This window comes from Abramis brama, assembly GCF_963993115.1.
Source record: "Abramis brama genome assembly, chromosome: 16".
In the NCBI taxonomy this organism is placed as follows: Eukaryota; Metazoa; Chordata; class Actinopteri; order Cypriniformes; family Leuciscidae; genus Abramis; species Abramis brama.
This window is the reverse complement of record NC_139978.1, coordinates 14,314,806-14,335,876: the sequence shown is the minus strand read 5'-3', so window position 1 is coordinate 14,335,876 and position 21,071 is coordinate 14,314,806. Positions and strand designations below refer to the sequence as shown.

The following is a 21,071-nucleotide window of genomic DNA, read 5'->3' as shown; positions in this document are numbered from 1 at the left end:
GTAACGACTGAGACCAAATCAGACACAATTTGGTATATGTACCATAAAAATCTCCAAGCTTCACTCTAAAGAATGTGGCCCATCCCCCCAAACAGGCCAAGAAGGTCTTCTAGTTGTCATGGCCACGATCAGATAAGGTTGTATGGGTGTTAAAGAATTTGGCCACATGAAAGAAAGAGAGAGACAATGGGGAAACGGAAACAAACTTCCATGCAGACTTCGCTGAATTAATCAGAAACTAACTGATCTAGAAATGAACGTGCATCCCAGAAACTGTGTGAATGAGTGTGATGTTTTGTGTACTATTATGTATATACTTTGATATATATTTGATTATACAACCAAAACGGGACTCTCACCTAATTCTCGCTGAGAAGGAGAGATAAACCCTATTAATCATATGTATCAACCTCTTGAGAAATGTGTAGACATGTATCTAATTCTCCCACCTCATGATTTTCAGACTAATCAGATGTGTGGCGTATTTGGTCTCTATAAACTCCAATCTGCGTCCCCAATTTGTTAATTTACATTACATTTTGCTAACTTTGTGACGCATTAGAATTATAAGAATCTGGAAGATTCTTTTCTTAAACACCCAATGAAGGTACACATTGCAAGTGAGCATGCTTAAGACAAAGGCTTGTAAATCCTGGTGACAGAGGAAACTCCCGCCAGGAATTCTACTCTTCTCATTGGGTGAACCAGCCTGCATAGGGCTGTCCTTTGTCAAGCTTTAAAAAGGCCTTTTCACAAGATCCGGCTCTCTTAGCTCTTGTCCTCGGACCTAAACTGCAGCTGAAAAGGGGGGGGGGGGGGGGGGGGGGCACAGGATTCACTTGGAGCTGCAGTTTAGGTCAGAGGACAAGAGCTAAGAGAGCCGGATCTTGGCCGGATCACTGGGCCCTGCAGGCCTCAACAGGCCGAGTCAGGAGGCTTCGAAGCATCCAGGACATGTGCTCACTCCAGCATCAAGGACAACCTCAGGAGTTCAGTGACTTCATTCAACACGGACGAAGTCCTTCGCAACTCTCACCATGTGCTCTTTGTGTCCTGCCGGCCCAGAGCGTGTAGGCCACAATCTGCACTCCAGCCATGAGAACAGCAACAATACAAGTTCATCCTATCTTCTTCATCCAACGGAGAAGAAACAATTGCAACTCATACAGTGACATTTGACACTCAAGGACCCAGCGACGAATTCAATCTTCAACCACTTCAAGAATTGACCATGCAAGGTATAAATTTAATGAGGTGCTCTGAAATAAGCTGATGGTTCTTTTCATACTAAAATAGATCTTGCTCCAGAGTTCTATTTCCTGTTTCCGGTTCCATAACACTCACACCTTTACCTATGCATGTATGTATGTATGTATGAATGTATGTATGTTTGTTTAGTGTTAGTTATGTTTGTGATTTAGTTAATAAAACTTGTGCACAATTATGAATTTGATTTCTGATCCTCTGTTTGCATACAAAGTCCCTTTTACGATCTTGATCTTGTTACATGCTCTTAAGCGCTGTACAGGCTAAGGAATAATTATTTTTCAGTGACCATGAAAGATACATTATTCTTAGAATAATTAATAATCAATCAGTTTGTTGGAACTGATTAATTGATTGTAATATTAATTTGGCTTACCTCAAAGTTAATCTAATTAACTGACCCAAATATTAATAATTAATCATAATTGGTAATTATGGATTATTATTAATATTTCCCCTTTGAGCTAATATTGTTACATATCATAAAATTCAAAGGCCAATATTTACTTATAGTAAATTGATTTTAATGCATTACAAAAATTACATAATAAATTCTACATCATTTTCAAATGTATGTTTAATTTAAATGTTTTAATTTTACATAAAATATTTTAATTCACCCAGAAAGAAACTACATTTAGTAGGAATGGAAACATTGAGAAAGTGTTTTTAGTACAATACTTATTATACAAATTGCAAAGTGATCTGTAAATGTAATATCCACTAACCTTTTTTCTTTTTATTTCAATTAAAGTCTTTTCCCTAAACCTTCCAAATTGTTGCACTTATCTATCTTTTACATTAAAGGGATACTCCACTTTAAAATGAAAATTCTGTCATCATATACTCACCCTCATGTTGTTTCAAACCTGTATGAATTTATTTCTTCTGCTGAACAGAAAGGAAGATATTAAGAAGAATGTCAGTAACCAGACAGTTTCTGGTCTCATTGACTTCCATAGTAGGAAAAATTATACTATGGAAGCCAATGAGACCAGAAACTGTCTGGTTACTGATATTCTTCTAAATATCTTCCTTTCTGTTCAGCAGAAGAAAGAAATTCATACAGGTTTGAAACAACATGAGGGTGAGTATATGATGACAGAATTTTCATTTTAAAGTGGAGTATCCCTTTAACAATAGTTGTCTTCCATGAGTGACACACAAGTGCACAATACTTAATTACTTCGCTGGAAATCAATTAAGAGACCTTTGCATAGTTTTCTTCCATGACTCCATAGTCAGTTGCAGTTGTTTCCTTTAACAAGGAAAAAGGTTCCCGTTGCGACTCCCAGCAGCCCCAGAGTCAGACCCACTCCACAGAACACAGCTGGACCAACACCTGGGAGGGCTACATCAACATCTAGAAAATGCAGAATATTTGAAGATGCATCAATATGATAACAGCTGAACAGATCATTTTAACAGAATGAAGAACTGGAAAAGTACTGAAATACGCATTCAATCTGAAACTCACACTCACCCCATGTTTTGGTCTGAGGTTGACCCTGGAGGGCTCTGTGGTTCACAGTGCAGCTGTAAATATCTCCTTCAATAGGTGTAAACTTAAGAGTAGAAAAGATGTTGTAAGTATCATCATTCCTTGGACGGTACTGACTTAAACTCATGTCCTCTGTCACATTAACATTATTCTTAGTCCATGAGATGCTGACAGATGGAGGATAGAAGCCGGTCACATGACAGATAAGAGTGTTCTTAAAACCCAGCTGTACATCATCCTTTGGATAGATGGAAGTCTTGGGTGCATCTAGAATCACAGATAACTATGCATTAATGCATTAGTTTGTTCAAATAAATGCAGATATCGTAACTTTATTTCAATTATATAAACTTTTAAGGGAAAACTTGATGACACTAGATGCATGTTACATCCAGCAGCAAATTTCATTTATTTTTTCCAGAAAGATTAAGTGTTCACATCATGATAACACTGAGTTTAGGCATTACAGTAAAGAACATAAACACAACACCTATTAATCTCAATATAAAGTTCTATCTTTCCTAGATCATGACATAAACCATGAATAAACATCCTTATTAAGCTTTTATAACACAAATTTAAAATGGCTCACAGATATTGTGTTAAAGCTGACTTTTTTATTTATGTTATTAGATCAGCCTATCAATGTTTTATGCATTTGTGAATATATTTTAGTCATTAATAAAGCCCTTAATAAATCTTTATCAAAGGGAACTGTACTCATAGCATATGTTTATGCAGTGTTGATATTCATTAAAAATGTAAAAGTTCATAGCACATTCTCATGTCTTACCCATTTCTGGTGGTGGACTTTTGAAAGCTTTAGTCCACAAGGCTAAATTATATTTGCATGTTGCCATTTCACCAACACTGTATTCATATGAAAATGATACAGGAACTCCAAAATCAGGTGATGTTTCTACTCCTTTCTTCTGATTAAAGTCAGCATGCCACATCTCCTCGCTATCAAATCCAAGCATTTCTTCTGCTTCCGTATCAGAGCATATGTCAATTTGGAAATCTTCATGAACAACTGAAAAAGATTGAGCATCATAAAACTTAATTCTCGCGGTTGACAATTGTGTTACATTGAATAGCTAAGAAAAAAATGCATATTTGATTATATTGTTCATAAACTGGAAGGGCACGTTATGTAGGCCTACTGCAGATATACACCCAGTGGAGGGCTGCATTGGGATTGGATCCGGCTGTTTTACCTTTGCCGGCGATTTGCCACATAACAAGAAAGGAGTCAACAAATGAAGTTCACCGCAGTCGATCAGTAACATTCTCTTCCTCCATAGCAGGCTAGGCCAAGTGATTCACTATTTAATTCATTCGTTAAGTATATTTAATGGTTTTTGTATTATTTTCTTTTTGCTATTATGTTAATTACAGCCCAGGGTGATTACAGAAAAACCAACCTGTGACCACATTTTTGCAAAACACAAAATACGTTTCTCGACAGTTTCAGTGTGAAATGTCCAGTGAGTGGCGCTAAAAGTGTTTCTTTTTTCCCGGAATAGATGTAAATGAATATGGCAAAGTTTTATTACGTTGGATTTTGTACGTATCACTGTAGTTCTGAATTGAAATGTCTGGTGACTGACACTAAAAGCGTAATGCTCCATCACAAATTAAAATAACGCACCACCTACACTAAACCCTTAACCTACCCAACAGTGTTAAGTGATGCAAACTCCAAAATGTATTTGTTTACAAATCATGCACTATGGTAAAAAGTGTTTTGAGATCATAATATAATATTGTGCAAGGAGTTGCGTGTAAACAATTCTTTATTAATAATCTGCCTTTGTCACGTTTTGAGTTTCTTTCTCATTCTTGTTCTGTTCATGTATGAGTTTCTTTGTTAAACTTCTAGTGTGTTAATTAGTTCAGTTCTTCTTCATTCTCTCCCTGTTTGTTTCTATGGTTACAGATTGATATGAGTCCCCAGTTCAGGTGTGTTTGTTAATCATCTCGTCAGCTCCTTTGTTTGCCCTTCTACTTAAAGGGTTAGTTCACCCAAAAATGAAAATTCTGTCAGTAAATACTCACCCTCATGTTGTTCCAACCCCGTAAGACCTTCGTTCATCTTCGGAACACAAATTAAGATATTTCTGATTAAATCTGAGAGCTGTCTCACTCCTCCATAGGCTTCTAAGACACTATGGGCCCTATCTTGCACCCAGCGCAATTGACTTTGTACACCGACGCATGTTTCATTCCTATTTTGCACCCGCGCAAAGCGCGCTTTTCCCTCCACAGAAGCACGTCGCTAAACTAGGGAATGAACTTGCGCTCCCTGGGCGGTTCAGCGCAAAAAAGGAGGCGTGTTCCGGCGCAAACAATCCCTGGTGCTATTTTACTGTTCCATAAAACAATTGCGCCACTGGCCAGAAAAAACCTAGTCTAAAGTCAGTGGCGCGTTGCGCGTTGTTCATTATGCTATTTTAAGGGCGCATGCTTGACCATAATGTATAGCGTGCACAACGCGCATACACTTTGATTCTCTAATCTACACAGAAGCAGCATTTTCATTTTTGCAAATCATATTATTACAAACGATAGATAGATAGATAGATAGATAGATAGATAGATAGATAGATAGATAGATAGATAGATAGATAGATAGATAGATAGATAGATAGATAATTTATTATAAAAGCATACATCTATCTTACACATTTACCCACATTATTATATACCTGTTTAACCGAAGCTAATTTGGGTGTGTTTCTCCATCCCCAATGTCACTTCTCTCTCTTTTACGGCCGTGACGAGAGCGTTGCTCTCCTCGGCTGTGAACCGCTCCTGGCGCGCGCCTGGCAAATCCGCCGTTATAATAGCAATATACGCCAAGGAAAAAGCGCGTCTGCTCTTAAAGGGAATGTGAGATGATGCTCTGATTGGTTTATTTCACGTTACGCCCAAACCACACCTATGAATAATGAAGCTACTTCAGACCAACCTCTTTTAGATTTGCGCCAGGCGCAAGAGCCATTTATCCCGCCGGGAAAATAGCAACAGCGCCGAGACCCGCCCACAAAGTTACTTGCGCTTTGCGCTTTGACACTTGCGTTTCAGATCGTTAAAATAGGGCCCATTAACTTGCTGGCCCAGAAAATGTATTAAAGACATCGTTAATATAGTCCTTCTCTCTGGGCCTCGAGTCTTTTCACGTAGTGTTTAAGCGTAGCGCGTCTGTGCACGTCACCACGTACCACACACATGACCAGCGTCGGCCAATAGTGAGCCTACGTGGTGACGTAGGCCCAGAGAGAAGGAAATGAAAAGTGGAATAAAGTCGTTATTTTTGTTTGTTTTTGCGCACAAAAAGTATTCTCGTCGCTTTATAAACTTAAGATTGAGCCACTGGAGTCACTTGGACTATATTAACGATGTCTTTAATAACTTTTCTGGGCCAGCAAGTTATAGTGTCTTAGAAGCCTATGGAGGAGTGTGATAGCTCTCAGATTTAATCAAAAATATATTAATTTGTGTTCCGAAAATGAACGAAGGTCTTACGGGGTTGGAACAACATGAGGGTGAGTAATTACTGACAGAATTTTCATTTTTGGGTGAACTAACCCTTTAAGCCTTCACTTTCTGTTAGTCCCTGGTCTTGCATTGTTTTGTGTTAATGTGTTCGTGGTTGAGTTTTTCTCCAGTTTATTATTTTGAATTTGTGGATTAAAGATTATTTCATTAGCTACATCATCTTGTGCTTTCATCTAAGCCACCTACCAGTGACGGCCTTGTAATCATAATTTTGTATGAAAAGGATAAAAAGTGCTTGCTGTTTTACTGCCTTTACTGTTCATATCTGTTGGAAACTGCAGTGATATGTATGTATTGCTACGTATTTTGCGTTTTGCCACAGGTACGTTTTTCCATTGAGCTTTCCAAAAAGCTGGCCGAATGTGTTTTTCATTTGTGGTGCTAGCATAACTTTATCTTATGGTCAGTTTAATTAAACGCAATGTTTAGCATAGCCCTAATGTTGGTGTATTTTTTTCACAATTTCAACCAAGCAACCAATTGCAGTCACTGAAAATGACCCCGCTCCATTAACGCACTCATAATGCAGACCAGTTGTTTGTTAGTGAGAAGCACAGTGTCACGAGATGTGGCTGTATTAAAGTGCACGACGATGGAGATATCTTCAGGAGACTTTTAATAGAACAATCCAAACAATAAAAAAACATACCACATACCCATACTGTTAACTAAAGCTTGACCAAGAACAGACAGAAGAGGGCTTATATACAGGTGCTGGTCATAAAATTAGAATATCATCAAAAAGTTGATTTATTTCAAGAATTCAACTTAACAGGTGAAACTAATATATTAGATAGACTCATTACATGCAAAGTGAGATATTTCAAGCCTTTATTTGTTATAATTTTGATGATTATGGCTTACAGTTTATGAAACCCATGAAATCAAAATCCCAGAAAATTAGAATATTACATGAAATCACACATTAATGGTGCGTTCTATTATTGCCAACGAACCGACTCGGTCCTCGGATATAACGTCACTTCCACACTTCAAGCGTTCTGGTATGTTTTGCGCATCTTGGCAACGTCTGTCTTCCGATTCGGAACTCCGAGACGGATAAATAATAGAACGCACCATTATTACAGAGTAATACCATGGTCATTGAACAAGGTTTTGGTTCTTTTGGCAGTGTGGGCTGGTGCAAATCCTGCTGGAAAATGAAGGAAGCATGAAGTGCTCTGAAAATGTCCTGGTAGACGGCTGCGTTGACTCTGGATTTAATAAAGTACAGTGGACCAAAGTCCTCTTTTCTGATGAGAGCAAATTTTGCATCTCATTTGGAAACCAAGGTCCCAGAGTCTGGAGGAAGAATGGAGAGGCACACAATCCAAGATGCTTGAAGTCCAGTGTGAACCACAGTCTGTGTTGGTTTGGGGTCATCGGCTGGTGTTGGTCCACTGTGCTGTCCACTCAATGCAGCCGTCTACCAGGACATTTTCAGAGCACTTCATGCTTCCTTCAGCAGACAAGCTTTATGGAGATGCTGACTTCATTTTCCAGCAGGATTTGCACCTGCCCACACTGCCAAAAGAACCAAAACCTGGTTCAATGACCATGGTATCAGTGTAATCACTGTGTGATTTCATGTAATATTCTAATTTTCTGGGATTTTGATAACAAATAATGGCTTGAAATATCTCACTTAGTTTGCATGTAATGATATTAGTTTCACCTGTTAAGTTGAATTCTTGAAATAAATCAACTTTTTGATGATATTCTAATTTTATGACCAGCACCTGTACATGGAAAACAAGGGGAGCTAACGAGACAGATTAACAAGACACACCTGAACTAATTAACTGATTAGAAGATATCAAACTCCGACATGAACAGAACATGGAAACACATCAAAAACCAAACTAAACAAACATAACCCTGACACACAGAGCTGAATTTGGAAGCTTTTATTTTAATTTTATTTTTTTATTTTTTTACTTTTTATATTGGAGAATGGGTGTTGTATGTTTGATGATGTAATTGTTTTTAACAGTTGTAAGTGTTTTAATTAACATTTGTTATATGGCAATCATAAATTGTATGAATTTTTTGTATGGATGATCCATGATTGCCGATTACTGTTATTGAGAATGTTAGTGGCCTAGTGGGTTTTCCTAAGAGACGACTTCAATGTTAAATTGGCTTTGGTGTACTGAAGTGTTGGGTTATTGGTTTGATTGTGATATTGTTTTCTTTGGTCTCTTTTTCTTTTTCTTTATTTTTTTTCCAGCCTAAATGACAACAGGGTTCCAATCATCTTATGTGTGGTTTAATCTCGTAAGGTTGGGGGATAACTGATGGTTTAATTTAGTCTCACTTTGCTTTAGGATTTGTAGTAAGAGTTAGTTTCTTTGTGTGATTGAGGGTGTGCACCTCTTAGCAGAGCCATTGCCAGTATGCAGGATAAGGGAACCTTAAGGTCTGTTGTGTTGCTTGTTTCCTTTTCATCTTCAATCACTTCAGTAATGTTATTGTATTTTAATATTGCCTAATAAACCTTGTTACATTTGCAAAGAAAGATTGTTGTTGCCTTCAATGTCATCATTGTTGTCAGTGAGTCTGGCCAATAGTGAAATAGCTGTGTAGTCATCAGCCTTCTGCTCTCGAAACGCTCTCAAAGTACTTTGATGCCATACTATTTAGCCAGATTAAGTTCAAAATGATGTCACACAAGTAAATTCTTTGATTTCGCTTGAAGTTAATTGGGACCTTTACGGCAGTGCTCACTAATGTGCTCCACCAATTCAATTTATAAATTCAATATCAACAATTCAGTAACTTTCTTCTTGTAAATATATTTGAGTGATGTGACCTTATTTTTGGCGTATAAATTGGCGGAGTTAGCATGGACACAAAAAACACCTCCTCCTCTCTACTCCATACTACCATAAAACCATATACAGCCCCATAGACTTGGGTGTATATAGTGCGTTTTCTTTGAAAGTGAATCTTTCTTTATTTTTCTTGTAAATACGTTGTAAATATGCCAATTTTTGTAATTCTGAAATTCTCATGTTTATGTTTAGATAATGAGTTGAGGAAGTTTTATGTCGTTTCTTTTTTTTTAAGACTTGTAACCCGAAAGTCACGAGTGAATGAACAGCACTCTCTTCCACTCTCCTTCTCCACAACTGAGGTGCTCTTGAGCAAGGCACCTAACCCCCAGGAAAAACGTCTGCCCACTGCTCCGGGTGTGTGTTTAAGTTCAAGTGTGTTAAATATTCCCTGCATTGATTTTTTGGGGCAAAATATGAATACATCCTGTTCCTCTTCATTGACTGTTAATTTTCCATTAATCATTTTTATTTTGTTACTTGCTCCCAATCAAGGGGAGTAATGCAACATGCATCTTGCATTTTATTGCATTTCTTTTGAATTAATTAAATTGTTAATTCATTGTTACAATTTAAGGAAGATTATTCAGTTCATATTTAAAGTTTTGTACAGAGAGTTTTGGAAATTATTTTTTACTTATTTGTGGAAAAATAGTACCAAAGTGAGTAAAACATTTATAAACACTTATAAACATTTACAACCCTATAAATGCACAAGCAGGTTTTGAATGAACAGTTAGCATTATTACAAGTGATCAGTTTGAAGTCTTTCCATTTACGCACAGTACCAAAATTATTAAAAAACTTTAACTTACATCCAGCATCAGTTGAGAGAACAACGGTAAGGGCAAGAATGATTATGGACAGCTCCATCTTGATAGAGAGTCAAACAAACATCAGACAGATCTTTAACTTGAGGTGAAAGAAAGAAAGTGTTACTCCCTCCTTTAGGGTTTTTGCATCTTCCACTCAAAGTTTGACTGAAACTGTGACATTACTGTATCTAGGTAGAATGAAAGTTTTTCCTCTTTCAGTCCAGTCAGGCTATCCTTATCTAATGTTACTCTGTAAAAGACATGCTGGATTTGTTATTTTACCATAACTTTAATTGTAAAATGCAATGTTGTTGTTTTTGTTATAATAGGAGCTGCTGGTTAAAAATGTTTGTTGAAGAAGTTCAAAGTTCACTAACCAAGTTTTAATTCGTATTGTAATGCACAAAAATGTAACAATTTTATTTTACTGCTGTTTTTTTTTTTTTTTTTTTTAACCGTGTTTGTAAGGAATAATTCAGCCAGCAGCATCCAAAGAGTCAAGGTTTTGCTGGTTAGTATAATCCAGGGAGCACCTCCTGGTAGATGCTGTAACAACACTATTATAGATGCAAAGAGCATTTTTCTCCTTTGACATCCATTTAAAATTTTTGAATTTTGAATATTTTCTTGCAAGCAACACATAAATTATATTTAATATTATAGTAAATGTTTTGCAGTGACCAACTGTTTTAATTGTTGTTGTTGTTGAGCTAAAATGCCATGAAACAGCCACTTTTTGCAATAATTGTACAGTTGTGGTCAAAAGATTACATACACCTTGCAGAATCTCAAAATGTTACTAATTTTAACAAAGAAGTTTTATAAAAATTTCATTTTATTTACTGCCCTAGGGCCTATACCATGAAGCTGGTTTAGGTGGCTAGCAGGTTTGTTTCAGTTTAGTTAACGGCTTGCGCCAACCCTGGGTTTTAGGCACCATGAAAGTGTTCATCACCATAGTAACTTACACTCCACAGCTAATCTGCTCTGGGGCAGGTTATGTCAAAATATAATTACATTTCTATAAAATATAGTTATATCTCAAACAGCCAATCAGCTGTAGCCTAAGCAAAGTGACACATCTGACGCAGTAAATTCACTCCCCCAGTTTCTCTTGCTCCAAATTAAAGGTCATTAAGTAAAAGGTTTTTAAATGCAAAATTGTCTGGCTTTTAGTGATGATTACCATTGAAATTATTTTATATGATTTATATATTATTTATATAATTATTACCCAACTAACAAAACGTCCCCTGAACAGCCACTGCGAACTTCCCCTGGACGTCTGTGTAGGGTTCTAAATGTTAAAAGAACGTGGGGGATGTTCATCACATTACAAAGCGGACCTAATGTGGACCTAAGTGGATGCTCGCAACATCCAGGGGACGTCCCCTGTTGGGATACCCCTATCCACACATGAACAATTTGAATTTAACAATTATTATTAAACATTTAGCACAGCATCATTGCAGCGTCATTGCTGTGATTGACATCTCATAGGAGGGCCATTTTAACATTCAAGCAAAAGAAATCTCAATATTTCTGGAAATTTACTTTATTTGCTGAGATGCTAGTGTCACGAACTGCTCTGAGACCAGAAAGTTGTAGATCCAAATGCAGCTTTAATAAGAAGGGGAGAATCCAGACACGTAATCAAATGTATAGGCAACAGGTCGAAGTCCAGGTAAGCAGTCCAATAAACACACAAGGCTGGGGACAAGGCAAACGGGTAATCCAGAGGCAGGCAGAGAATCCAAGAAACCGGAAAACAGGGAACCAAAGAAATGCTAAGAGAAGCAGTGCAACACATACAAAACTACGCAGTGATTGAATGGGAAAACCAGGCTTATAAGGGGTGAGCTAAACAAGGTAATGACAAACAGGTGAATGTGATCAGTGATGATGAGACCGGGCAGTGAGTTATGGGAAATGTAGTTGTGAGGGAAAATGTCAATCTGAAGTGGAGTGCCCTCTGGTGGTTCTCGAGGGCACTCCAGCTGATGACCGTTACAGTTAGCTCTGATTCACTTCAAATTATATTACTAACATATTTTTTGTCATACTTCACTAAAAATGTAAACAGAGGTGTGTGTGTATATATATATATATATATATATATATATATATATATATATATATATATATATATATATATATACAGTGAGGAAAATAAGTATTTGAACACCCTGCTATTTTGCAAGTTCTCCCACTTGGAAATCATGGAGGGGTCTGAAATTGTCATCGTAGGTGCATGTCCACTGTGAGAGACATAATCTAAAAAAAAAAATCAGAAATCACAATATATGATTTTTTAACTATTTATTTGTATGATACAGCTGCAAATAAGTATTTGAACACCTGTCTATCAGCTAGAATTCCGACCCTCAAAGACCTGTTAGTCTGCCTTTAAAATGTCCACCTCCACTCCATTTATTATCCTAAATTAGATGCACCTGTTTGAGGTCGTTAGCTGCATAAAGACACCTGTCCACCCCATACAATCAGTAAGAATCCAACTACTAACATGGCCAAGACCAAAGAGCTGTCCAAAGACACTAGAGACAAAATTGTACACCTCCACAAGGCTGGAAAGGGCTACGGGGAAATTGCCAAGCAGCTTGGTGAAAAAAGGTCCACTGTCGGAGCAATCATTAGAAAATGGAAGAAGCTAAACATGACTGTCAATCTCCCTCGGACTGGGGCTCCATGCAAGATCTCACCTCGTGGGGTCTCAATGATCCTAAGAAAGGTGAGAAATCAGCCCAGAACTACACGGGAGGAGCTGGTCAATGACCTTAAAAGAGCTGGGACCACCGTTTCCAAGGTTACTGTTGGTAATACACTAAGACGTCATGGTTTGAAATCATGCATGGCACGGAAGGTTACCCTGCTTAAACCAGCACATGTCAAGGCCCGTCTTAAGTTTGCCAATGACCATTTGGATGATCCAGAGGAGTCATGGGAGAAAGTCATGTGGTCAGATGAGACCAAAATAGAACTTTTTGGTCATAATTCCACTAAACGTGTTTGGAGGAAGAAGAATGATGAGTACCATCCCAAGAACACCATCCCTACTGTGAAGCATGGGGGTGGTAGCATCATGCTTTGGGGGTGTTTTTCTGCACATGGGACAGGGCGACTGCACTGTATTAAGGAGAGGATGACCGGGGCCATGTATTGTGAGATTTTGGGGAACAACCTCCTTCCCTCAGTTAGAGCATTGAAGATGGGTCGAGGCTGGGTCTTCCAACATGACAATGACCCGAAGCACACAGCCAGGATAACCAAGGAGTGGCTCTGTAAGAAGCATATCAAGGTTCTGGCGTGGCCTAGCCAGTCTCCAGACCTAAACCCAATAGAGAATCTTTGGAGGGAGCTCAAACTCCGTGTTTCTCAGCGACAGCCCAGAAACCTGACTGATCTAGAGAAGATCTGTGTGGAGTAGACCCCGAAGCCGCCGCCAGACGCCGCCATTTGCGCCATTTAGAATTTCAGCCGCCGCCAGCCAATAATTTCGTAAGCCAAATTGAGCCGCCATCTGATAAAGTTTGGCTGAGCCGGCTAGAATTATTTGCATCAAATAATAATTCTATCACATAGAGACATACACACACGAAATATATAAACAATACACGAGATCTATTTTCCCACTCGATTCATAACAGCACAGTCTTGTGCTCGTTGCTACGATACACAGACTCACAGTGAATTGACGACCAATTAAAATTGCTCGTTTTCCGTACAGAAGAAGCGAAGCGATGCATTTTTTTCTCGCACTGAGGTGAAATGGTGGAAAGAAGCAAGCAAAGTAATTTTGATCTCACTTCTCACATACTTTCCTAAGTCCTACTTACTTTTTTTTTTAACTTAGGCCTACCCAGACTTTTGTTAAATCTTCAGGGCACGGTTGCACAAACACCTGAATCAAAGATTGATGTTATGAACCAAATATTCTGGAACGGAGATTTATAGCACTGAACGTGATATTACTGCAGTAACAAACCACCGTTTCTAATTCACGACGCATGCTTCAGTGTACATTGAAGTGAAATGTGCAAAACTTTGTCCAAAATAATACTGATAACAGTGTGTGTTTATATTAAGGCGAGACACGGCAGGCAAAAACATCGTTTTTTTTTTTTACTGGTCAATTTTGAGATTTTTGGATATTTGTCTTCAATAACATGTCTTCTTTCAGACTTGTGGTGAAAAAAAGTCCGAAATACACATTTAGGTCTTTATTTTATTACACGAGTCTGTTTGCGTCTGTAGATTTCTCATAAATTCAACAAAAGTTTGCGTTCTTAATCAACATACTTCTCCGCGATCTCTGCCATCACCCTCTCACATGCACTGTTAGGAAGCTCTCTCTCTTCTGTACAATCCTGTTGGATCCAAATATGGATCACTTGCTCCTTCAAGGTGTAATATGATAAGCTTCATCCATGATAATGCCAAGTTATTGTATACAACTTAGCCTACATAAGTTACATTTAGCCTAAACACAACACATTGTAGGCTATTTGAAAATGTTTAGTAGCATACAAGACTACAAAATAAATATGTACATACGTTGTGAAAGTAAAATCTGGTGTTTTCTTTATTACATTGTATTGCATTTTGTAGAAATATAGTGTAAAATATAGTGTAAGCCATGCATTGCTTGGAAATATTGAGATCTAGTAAATCAGTATAACATAGACATGACATCTGTAGACATGAAGTGGCAGCTTCAGCCATTTGCAGCTATGAAAAGTTTGGCGGCTGCAGCAGCCATTTAGGTTTTGGCTGAGCCGGCTAGCCAGCCAATAACTTCATCAGCCAGCCATTATTCTCAAAACAAATGGCTTCGGGCTCTAGTGTGGAGGAGTGGGCCAAAATCCCTCCTGCAGTGTGTGCAAACCTGGTGAAAAACAACAGGAAACGTTTGACCTCTGTAATTGCAAACAAAGGCTACTGTACCAAATATTAACATTGATTTTCTCAGATGTTCAAATACTTATTTGCAGCTGTATCATACAAATAAATAGTTAAAAAATCATACATTGTGATTTCTGGATTTTTTTTTTAGATTATGTCTGGACATGCACAGTGGACATGCACCTACGATGACAATTTCAGACCCCTCCATGATTTCTAAGTGGGAGAACTTGCAAAATAGCAGGGTGTTCAAATACTTATTTTCCTCACTGTATATATATATATATATATATATATATATAAAAATTCAGTTCGTACAAATCTTTTCCCCTAATTTTATTTTAACTTAAATAACTTATAAAAACTTTGCACTGAACTAACAACCTTGCAGTGAACACATGGAATCCCTGAACACATTTGCACACTATTCTATTTCTTGTCAGACACCTGGCAACGCTTTTGCTCACACAACTGAGCCACGTTTGCCCTGATGGAGGTCACAGTTGAAACCCTGAATACAGCTTCAAGATCTAACCTCACTAAGCCTGAACATGTTCTTGCATTTATTGAAGTTCATAGTTAAGAAAAGTTAACTGTCCTTCCAAGAAGGCACATTAAACACGTGGAAAAGTTCTGGGAAGCATGGAGTTAATTCTCTCAGAAACATATTCCCACACCCAACTTGTCACATATTGATTCTTTCATATTCACATATTCATTCTACCCCATTGTTTTCCAGTTGTTTGCCTCATGTGTTAGATCAAGACGCATAATTATTTGCATTTGTAAATGTAGACATGATTTTATTAATATTAATACTTTTATATTTTGGAGCAACTAACCCCACTCCAACCCTAAACCTTCTAAACAATATAAAAGACGTGTTTAACGTTCTAAATACATGATTGAAAAAAAAAAAAAAAAAAAATGTTGCTTCATATTTAATGACTTTTCCTAATTTAATGGGGACAACTGGGTAAACATAAAATTAACATGATGATATGTTTTCAATGTCCTGTACACATTTTGTAGCATCAGTGTTCTTTGGGGTCAATTTGACCCCAGGCTCATTTAGCCAACCAGCTATTTCACGAGTTCACACTTACATACAATTAGAGAGAGTAAAGTTTAATGCGTATTTGGCGTGCTGTCCGGGGGTAGGGCTCCGAGCTCGGAGTTCGGCCTGAACCCAGAGTACTCCCCCCGTATGAAAATGGTTAGGACTAGAAGTGTGGAGAAGGGGCGGTGGAGGGATGCTGCTAAACTGTCAATGGATTGAGGTGAGACTGCGGAATATATATATACACCTCTTATCATTGAGTGCTGAGTGCTCTCCACTCGTGTTAATTATCTGAACGTGCTCCTCCCGAACTTTGTTAATAAAACATCATATAAAACATGAGAAATATAAAAAATGTACACACATTTGTTTTGATTGTTTTGGAAGATATTGAGGTCATTATAACTTGAAACTTTATGATCTTCAAAAAACTTTCCTCCGCTTTAGAGGCCTAACCTAACATAGGCCTACCTGTAGTATTGCGAGAACCACTGATAGTTCACACAACATGGTGGAAGGTGAATCATAATTCTTACAAGAAATTAGATATTTCCAGTGCCAATTATATTTTTCCAGGGAAGGGAAACCGTAACTCTTGCAATAATGTTGATATTTTGTGCCGTGGGGAGGGGGAAAATAACATAGGAGAGGAGAAAACATATTAAAGCTCCCACAGAAGCCTTTACCTCTTCTCTTTGTGCTCTCTCTAAATTGAAAATGACCTCTAAGCAAAGCTTTTCTGTCGATGAGATTTTGTCAGTTCTTTGACAGTGAAGGTGACACAGAGGAGAATGTGTCTGAGACAGCTGATAATGTTGAGGAGGACCTTGATTATGAGGCATCCTCCTCAGATAAGCATGAGACTCATAGTGTTGACCCTAATGTTGTCTCTCAACCACAAGCAGACACATTACCTTCCAAAAATGTAACGTTATTATGGTCCTGCTTCCAAATTGAACAAAAGGGTACAGCTGAAGCCAAATTTGAAAATTTTCTGCTTCAGTTGTTATGATGTTGATTCACATTTTTCTAGATTATTGTGCAGAGTAATCAGATGCATTTTACATATTTGCAAAGAGCTTTATTTTCCTATATACATTATCACAAAACCCCAAATTTCACTGTTTTTGTCCGTTTTTGTCACTGTTTTTACGTCTGCAATAAAGAAGACTTTAGGACATCCCAGAGTGTCCTGAGGAATCAGCTGCTAGACAATGATGTCACCACCAGTGCAGAACTGCTCAATATTGGCAGACATGGCCGGAATATCCATAGAGTGCCCTGGGGCACCAGCCAATAGGGGGGCACCAAGTGATTTAAGATAATGATTAGACTTTAAAATATTTTTCATGTTTTGTATATATATTATTTAGCTGGAAAAGATGTCGAATTTCGAAGAATGTGGACACAGTTGATTTTTGCTCAAGCGGCAGAGGGATGCTGAGGGAAAATATTGGAAGGAGGTCTTGAGGCGCATTGTGGCTGTAATTTAATTCTTGAGAGGCCTAGCATTCTGAGGCGATGATGAACTTTTGTGCTCATCAAGTAATGGCAATTACCTCGGATTGCTGGAACTTATTGCTCAGTTTGATCCATTTTTAAGAGTACACATAGAAAAGCTTTGTCAAAAGGGACAAGGGACAACAGCATAGTCATTTACTCTGTGTGAGGAGTTCATTTGCTTAATGGGTGAGAAAGTTATAAAACAATTGCTGATGAATTACAGCATGCTAAGTATTTCTCAGTCATCGTAGATTCAACCCCTGATATGTCTCACGTTGACCAATTGAAATTAGTTTTTAGATTTGTCAGTGAGGAAGGGATAGTGGTGGAGAAATTCATTGGTTTCGAGCCTATTCACAGCCACACTGGAGCAAGTCTTGCTGAATGCATAATAAAAATGGTTCATGATCTGGGCTTAGACTTTTCAAATTGCCGGGGACAAAGTAACGGCAACGGCAGTAACATAGCTGGTATATATAACGGTCTTCAGGCACATCTGAAAAAAGTAAACCCTCTGATTCATAATGTGCCTTGTGCTGGACCATCGCTTAATCTTGTTGGTGTAAACAGCATTGACAACAGCTGTAAAGATGCAAGCGATTTCTTTGATCTACTTCAGTCACTGTATGCGTTTTGTGCCACATCCCCTCACCGTTGGAGTTGGATATTTAACAACAAGGATGTGAAGATCAGCTGTACTCTTAAAGGAACACTCCGACTTTTTGGGACTTTAGCTTATTCACAGTATCCCCCAGAGTTAGGTAAGTCCATACATACCTTTTTCATTTCTGTGCGTTCTGTAAGTGTTATTTGACGCACCCACCACTAGCCTAGCTTAGCACAAAGACTGGATGTAAATGGATAAGGTAGCATACTAATCCCAATAAGTGACAAAATAATGCAAACATTTTCCTATTTACATGTTGTGATCTGTATAGTCACAGCGTGTACAAATAACAAGGCTATATGAGACAGAGACCATTTTTAATCGTATAAATACTGGGAACTATATTCTCACTAGGCGTAGGATTCACACAGCTACTTGGGTGGAGTGATTAGCGCAGCACACGAGACGCCCTGTTGATGGTTCCGTAAACAAAACAAACGTGACTAACTAGCTAGTAGCGAACGTGACTCGTGATCATGGCTGACTTTGAGGAATTGTCAGAGGAATTTTACTGGGTATCAAACCAAGATCCAGAACCATATAGTTTTGAGCCAGAATACACAGACGAGGAGTTACAAACTTTGGAAGCTGTAAGACAAGATGCCGAACAGATTGATGTCGAAGGGAGAATCAGAACGAACACGGAATGGTGGTGTAAATGTGGAACATGCCAACAGAAACCGAGTGCCTTTGTTGTAATGAATGGGACCGGGTATTGCCATCAATGTCAAGGCTTGATGACAATCAAAATATTTGCGTCACTACCACTGAAGATTTCTCTGCCCTAATACACCCGGCAGTTGTGTTTTTTTTTTTTTTTATTGAACCACACAACAACAAGATACATACTCTAGCAGAGGAACAAAAAAAAAAAAACAATACAAACAATTACAATAAGGGGCATATTCAGAAAAAGAACCGAAACAGCCACGTTAACAAAAATTAAAAATAACAAGGGAGCTATAAAATAACCTGAACAACAACCTATAAAAACAAAGGAGCAGTACAACACTCAAAACAGTAAAAATTATGTTATGTCACAAAGTATTTTTTTGGCTGACTTGTACAATTTAATTTTTTGGAGAGATGAAAAAAAAAGTTTAAAATCGTTGATCAATTAAATGACGGCTTAGAATTTTTCCATTTACTGCAGTGAATATGATATTTACACAGAAGAATTATCACATTAATTAGGTCCGATACGGACATATCCAAATTTTCCACAAAATACAGAATTTCAACAGTATCAAGCAAAGGAACACCATCTATTTTTAGAGACAACCAATCCTTTATATCTTTCCAAAACTCTTTGGTAACCGGACAAAAGACAAATAAATGTTCTACTGTTTCCTCAAATTTTCCACAAAAGACACAAGCGTCCACCATGAATTTAAATCGCTTTTTAAGAAATGCAGCAACTGGATAAATATTACGTATTATTTTGAAATGAGTTTCTTTAACTTTGGGAGAAACAGGCCATCTAATATATTTTGAGACAGCCTTTACCATAGTGGACTGCGATAGAAATTCAGGAACCAGCAGTGGTTTGTTAAAATCTGTATATATTTTAGATCTTAACACCAAACCAATTACCTTGTTATTACATTTCTTATCAACTAAATCTAGACCATTAATCAGTAGGGCCGGAAGAGAAGGCTCGCTACTGTAATATTTTAAGATACCACAAATTAATTGTAAAAGGGGAAGAGGAACGGCTTTACAGATTTTGTCAAATTCTCTTGTTGTACAAGCCACGTCATATTTCTCTTTGAAACTCTCAAAACTAAGGAAATTACAACTGCGATCTAGGATATCAGTCACAAATAAAATGCCCTTCTCAAACCAATTCCTCTTAAATAATGATTTTTTATTTATTAAAATGACCCTATTATTCCAGAGTGTGGATCTATGGGGAGTAAAATTATGTGTAAATATCATTTTCCAAAAATGAAGGATTTGCTTATGGAAATTAGACATTCTAAGAGGGATTTTATTAACTTCAAAATCACACCTTAAAAGAAATTCCAGGCCACCTAACTTATTGAACAACCTTCTGGGAATGTGGAACCACATTGAATTTGGTTGAGAAAGAAACTCTTTAATCCACTTAATCCTAAACACACCTATTAGTGCCTCAAAGTCAATGGCCTTAATTCCACCTTCATTATAATCTCTGATTAGTTGAGATCTCTTAATATAGTGGGTTTTATTTCTCCACAAAAAAATGGAATAAAACAGAGTTGGCTTTCCTAATATTGCTGGAGGAGACATAAAGAGAGTGACGATAAGATAATTTGGATATACCTTCAGCTTTAGACAGAAGAACTCTACCAAATACTGTTAAATCTCTGGTTAACCAATGACTTAAGGTCTTTTCCGTGTCAATGATTCGATTGGCAATAATTACATCTTGTCTTCTAATTGGGTTTTTGGATATTGTGATTCCTAAATATTTAACTTCTTGAACAACTTTAATATTACTAATGGTAGAATCCACACTTGTATAAACTGGAAGTACTTCACATTTATTTAAATTGAGAGTTAAGCCAGATGCTTTGGAGAAAGTTTGAATGATATTAATTGTTTTTTCAACCATAGATTTGTCTTTTAAAAAAATGGATGTATCATCAGCAAATTGGCTTAACCTAAACTCTTTATCAAACCAGCGAGCAGCACGCAAGAGACACTACAAGAGCGCGCAAGTGGTTTTTTCTAGAATACTCTGTTCTCCTGTTATTTCAGTGCTGTATTTTAATCGAGGTAAGGCCATCTCGATTCTCTGCTTATTTTGTATTTTTAACTTCACATAATTCTGTATTTTAGTTAGACGCGCTGCTTTATTTTAAAGCCGCGAGTGATATTAATTATTATTGCAGTCTAATTTGCACTTAAGCCTCTGCTCCTATTGCAGTTTCGGCTTGGCACATTTTCGCGTTATTCAGAC

The 21,071-nt window shown here is 37.6% G+C and overlaps 1 protein-coding gene across 2 annotated transcripts; it reads right to left on the bottom strand.

Annotated features, from left to right (window-relative positions):
• Positions 1-1,917: 1,917 nt before the first annotated feature.
• Positions 1,918-10,114, bottom strand: LOC311098458 (H-2 class II histocompatibility antigen, A-Q alpha chain-like). Of its 2 annotated transcripts, XR_014609483.1 has the most exons (5): positions 9,978-10,114; positions 3,561-3,800; positions 2,750-3,034; positions 2,315-2,629; positions 1,918-2,157 (listed from the first exon to the last, which is right to left on the bottom strand). XR_014609483.1 is itself a non-coding variant. In XM_084138658.1 (4 exons), the coding sequence occupies exons 1-4, from the start codon at positions 10,033-10,035 to the stop codon at positions 2,508-2,510; spliced, it is 705 nt and encodes a 234-aa protein (XP_083994784.1). In that variant the 5' UTR covers positions 10,036-10,114; the 3' UTR covers positions 1,918-2,507. The 2 variants fall into 2 exon arrangements, 1 of the variants encoding a protein (XP_083994784.1); XM_084138658.1 differs by having other exon boundaries at positions 1,918-2,629.
• Between the last annotated feature and the right edge of the window lie 10,957 nt (positions 10,115-21,071).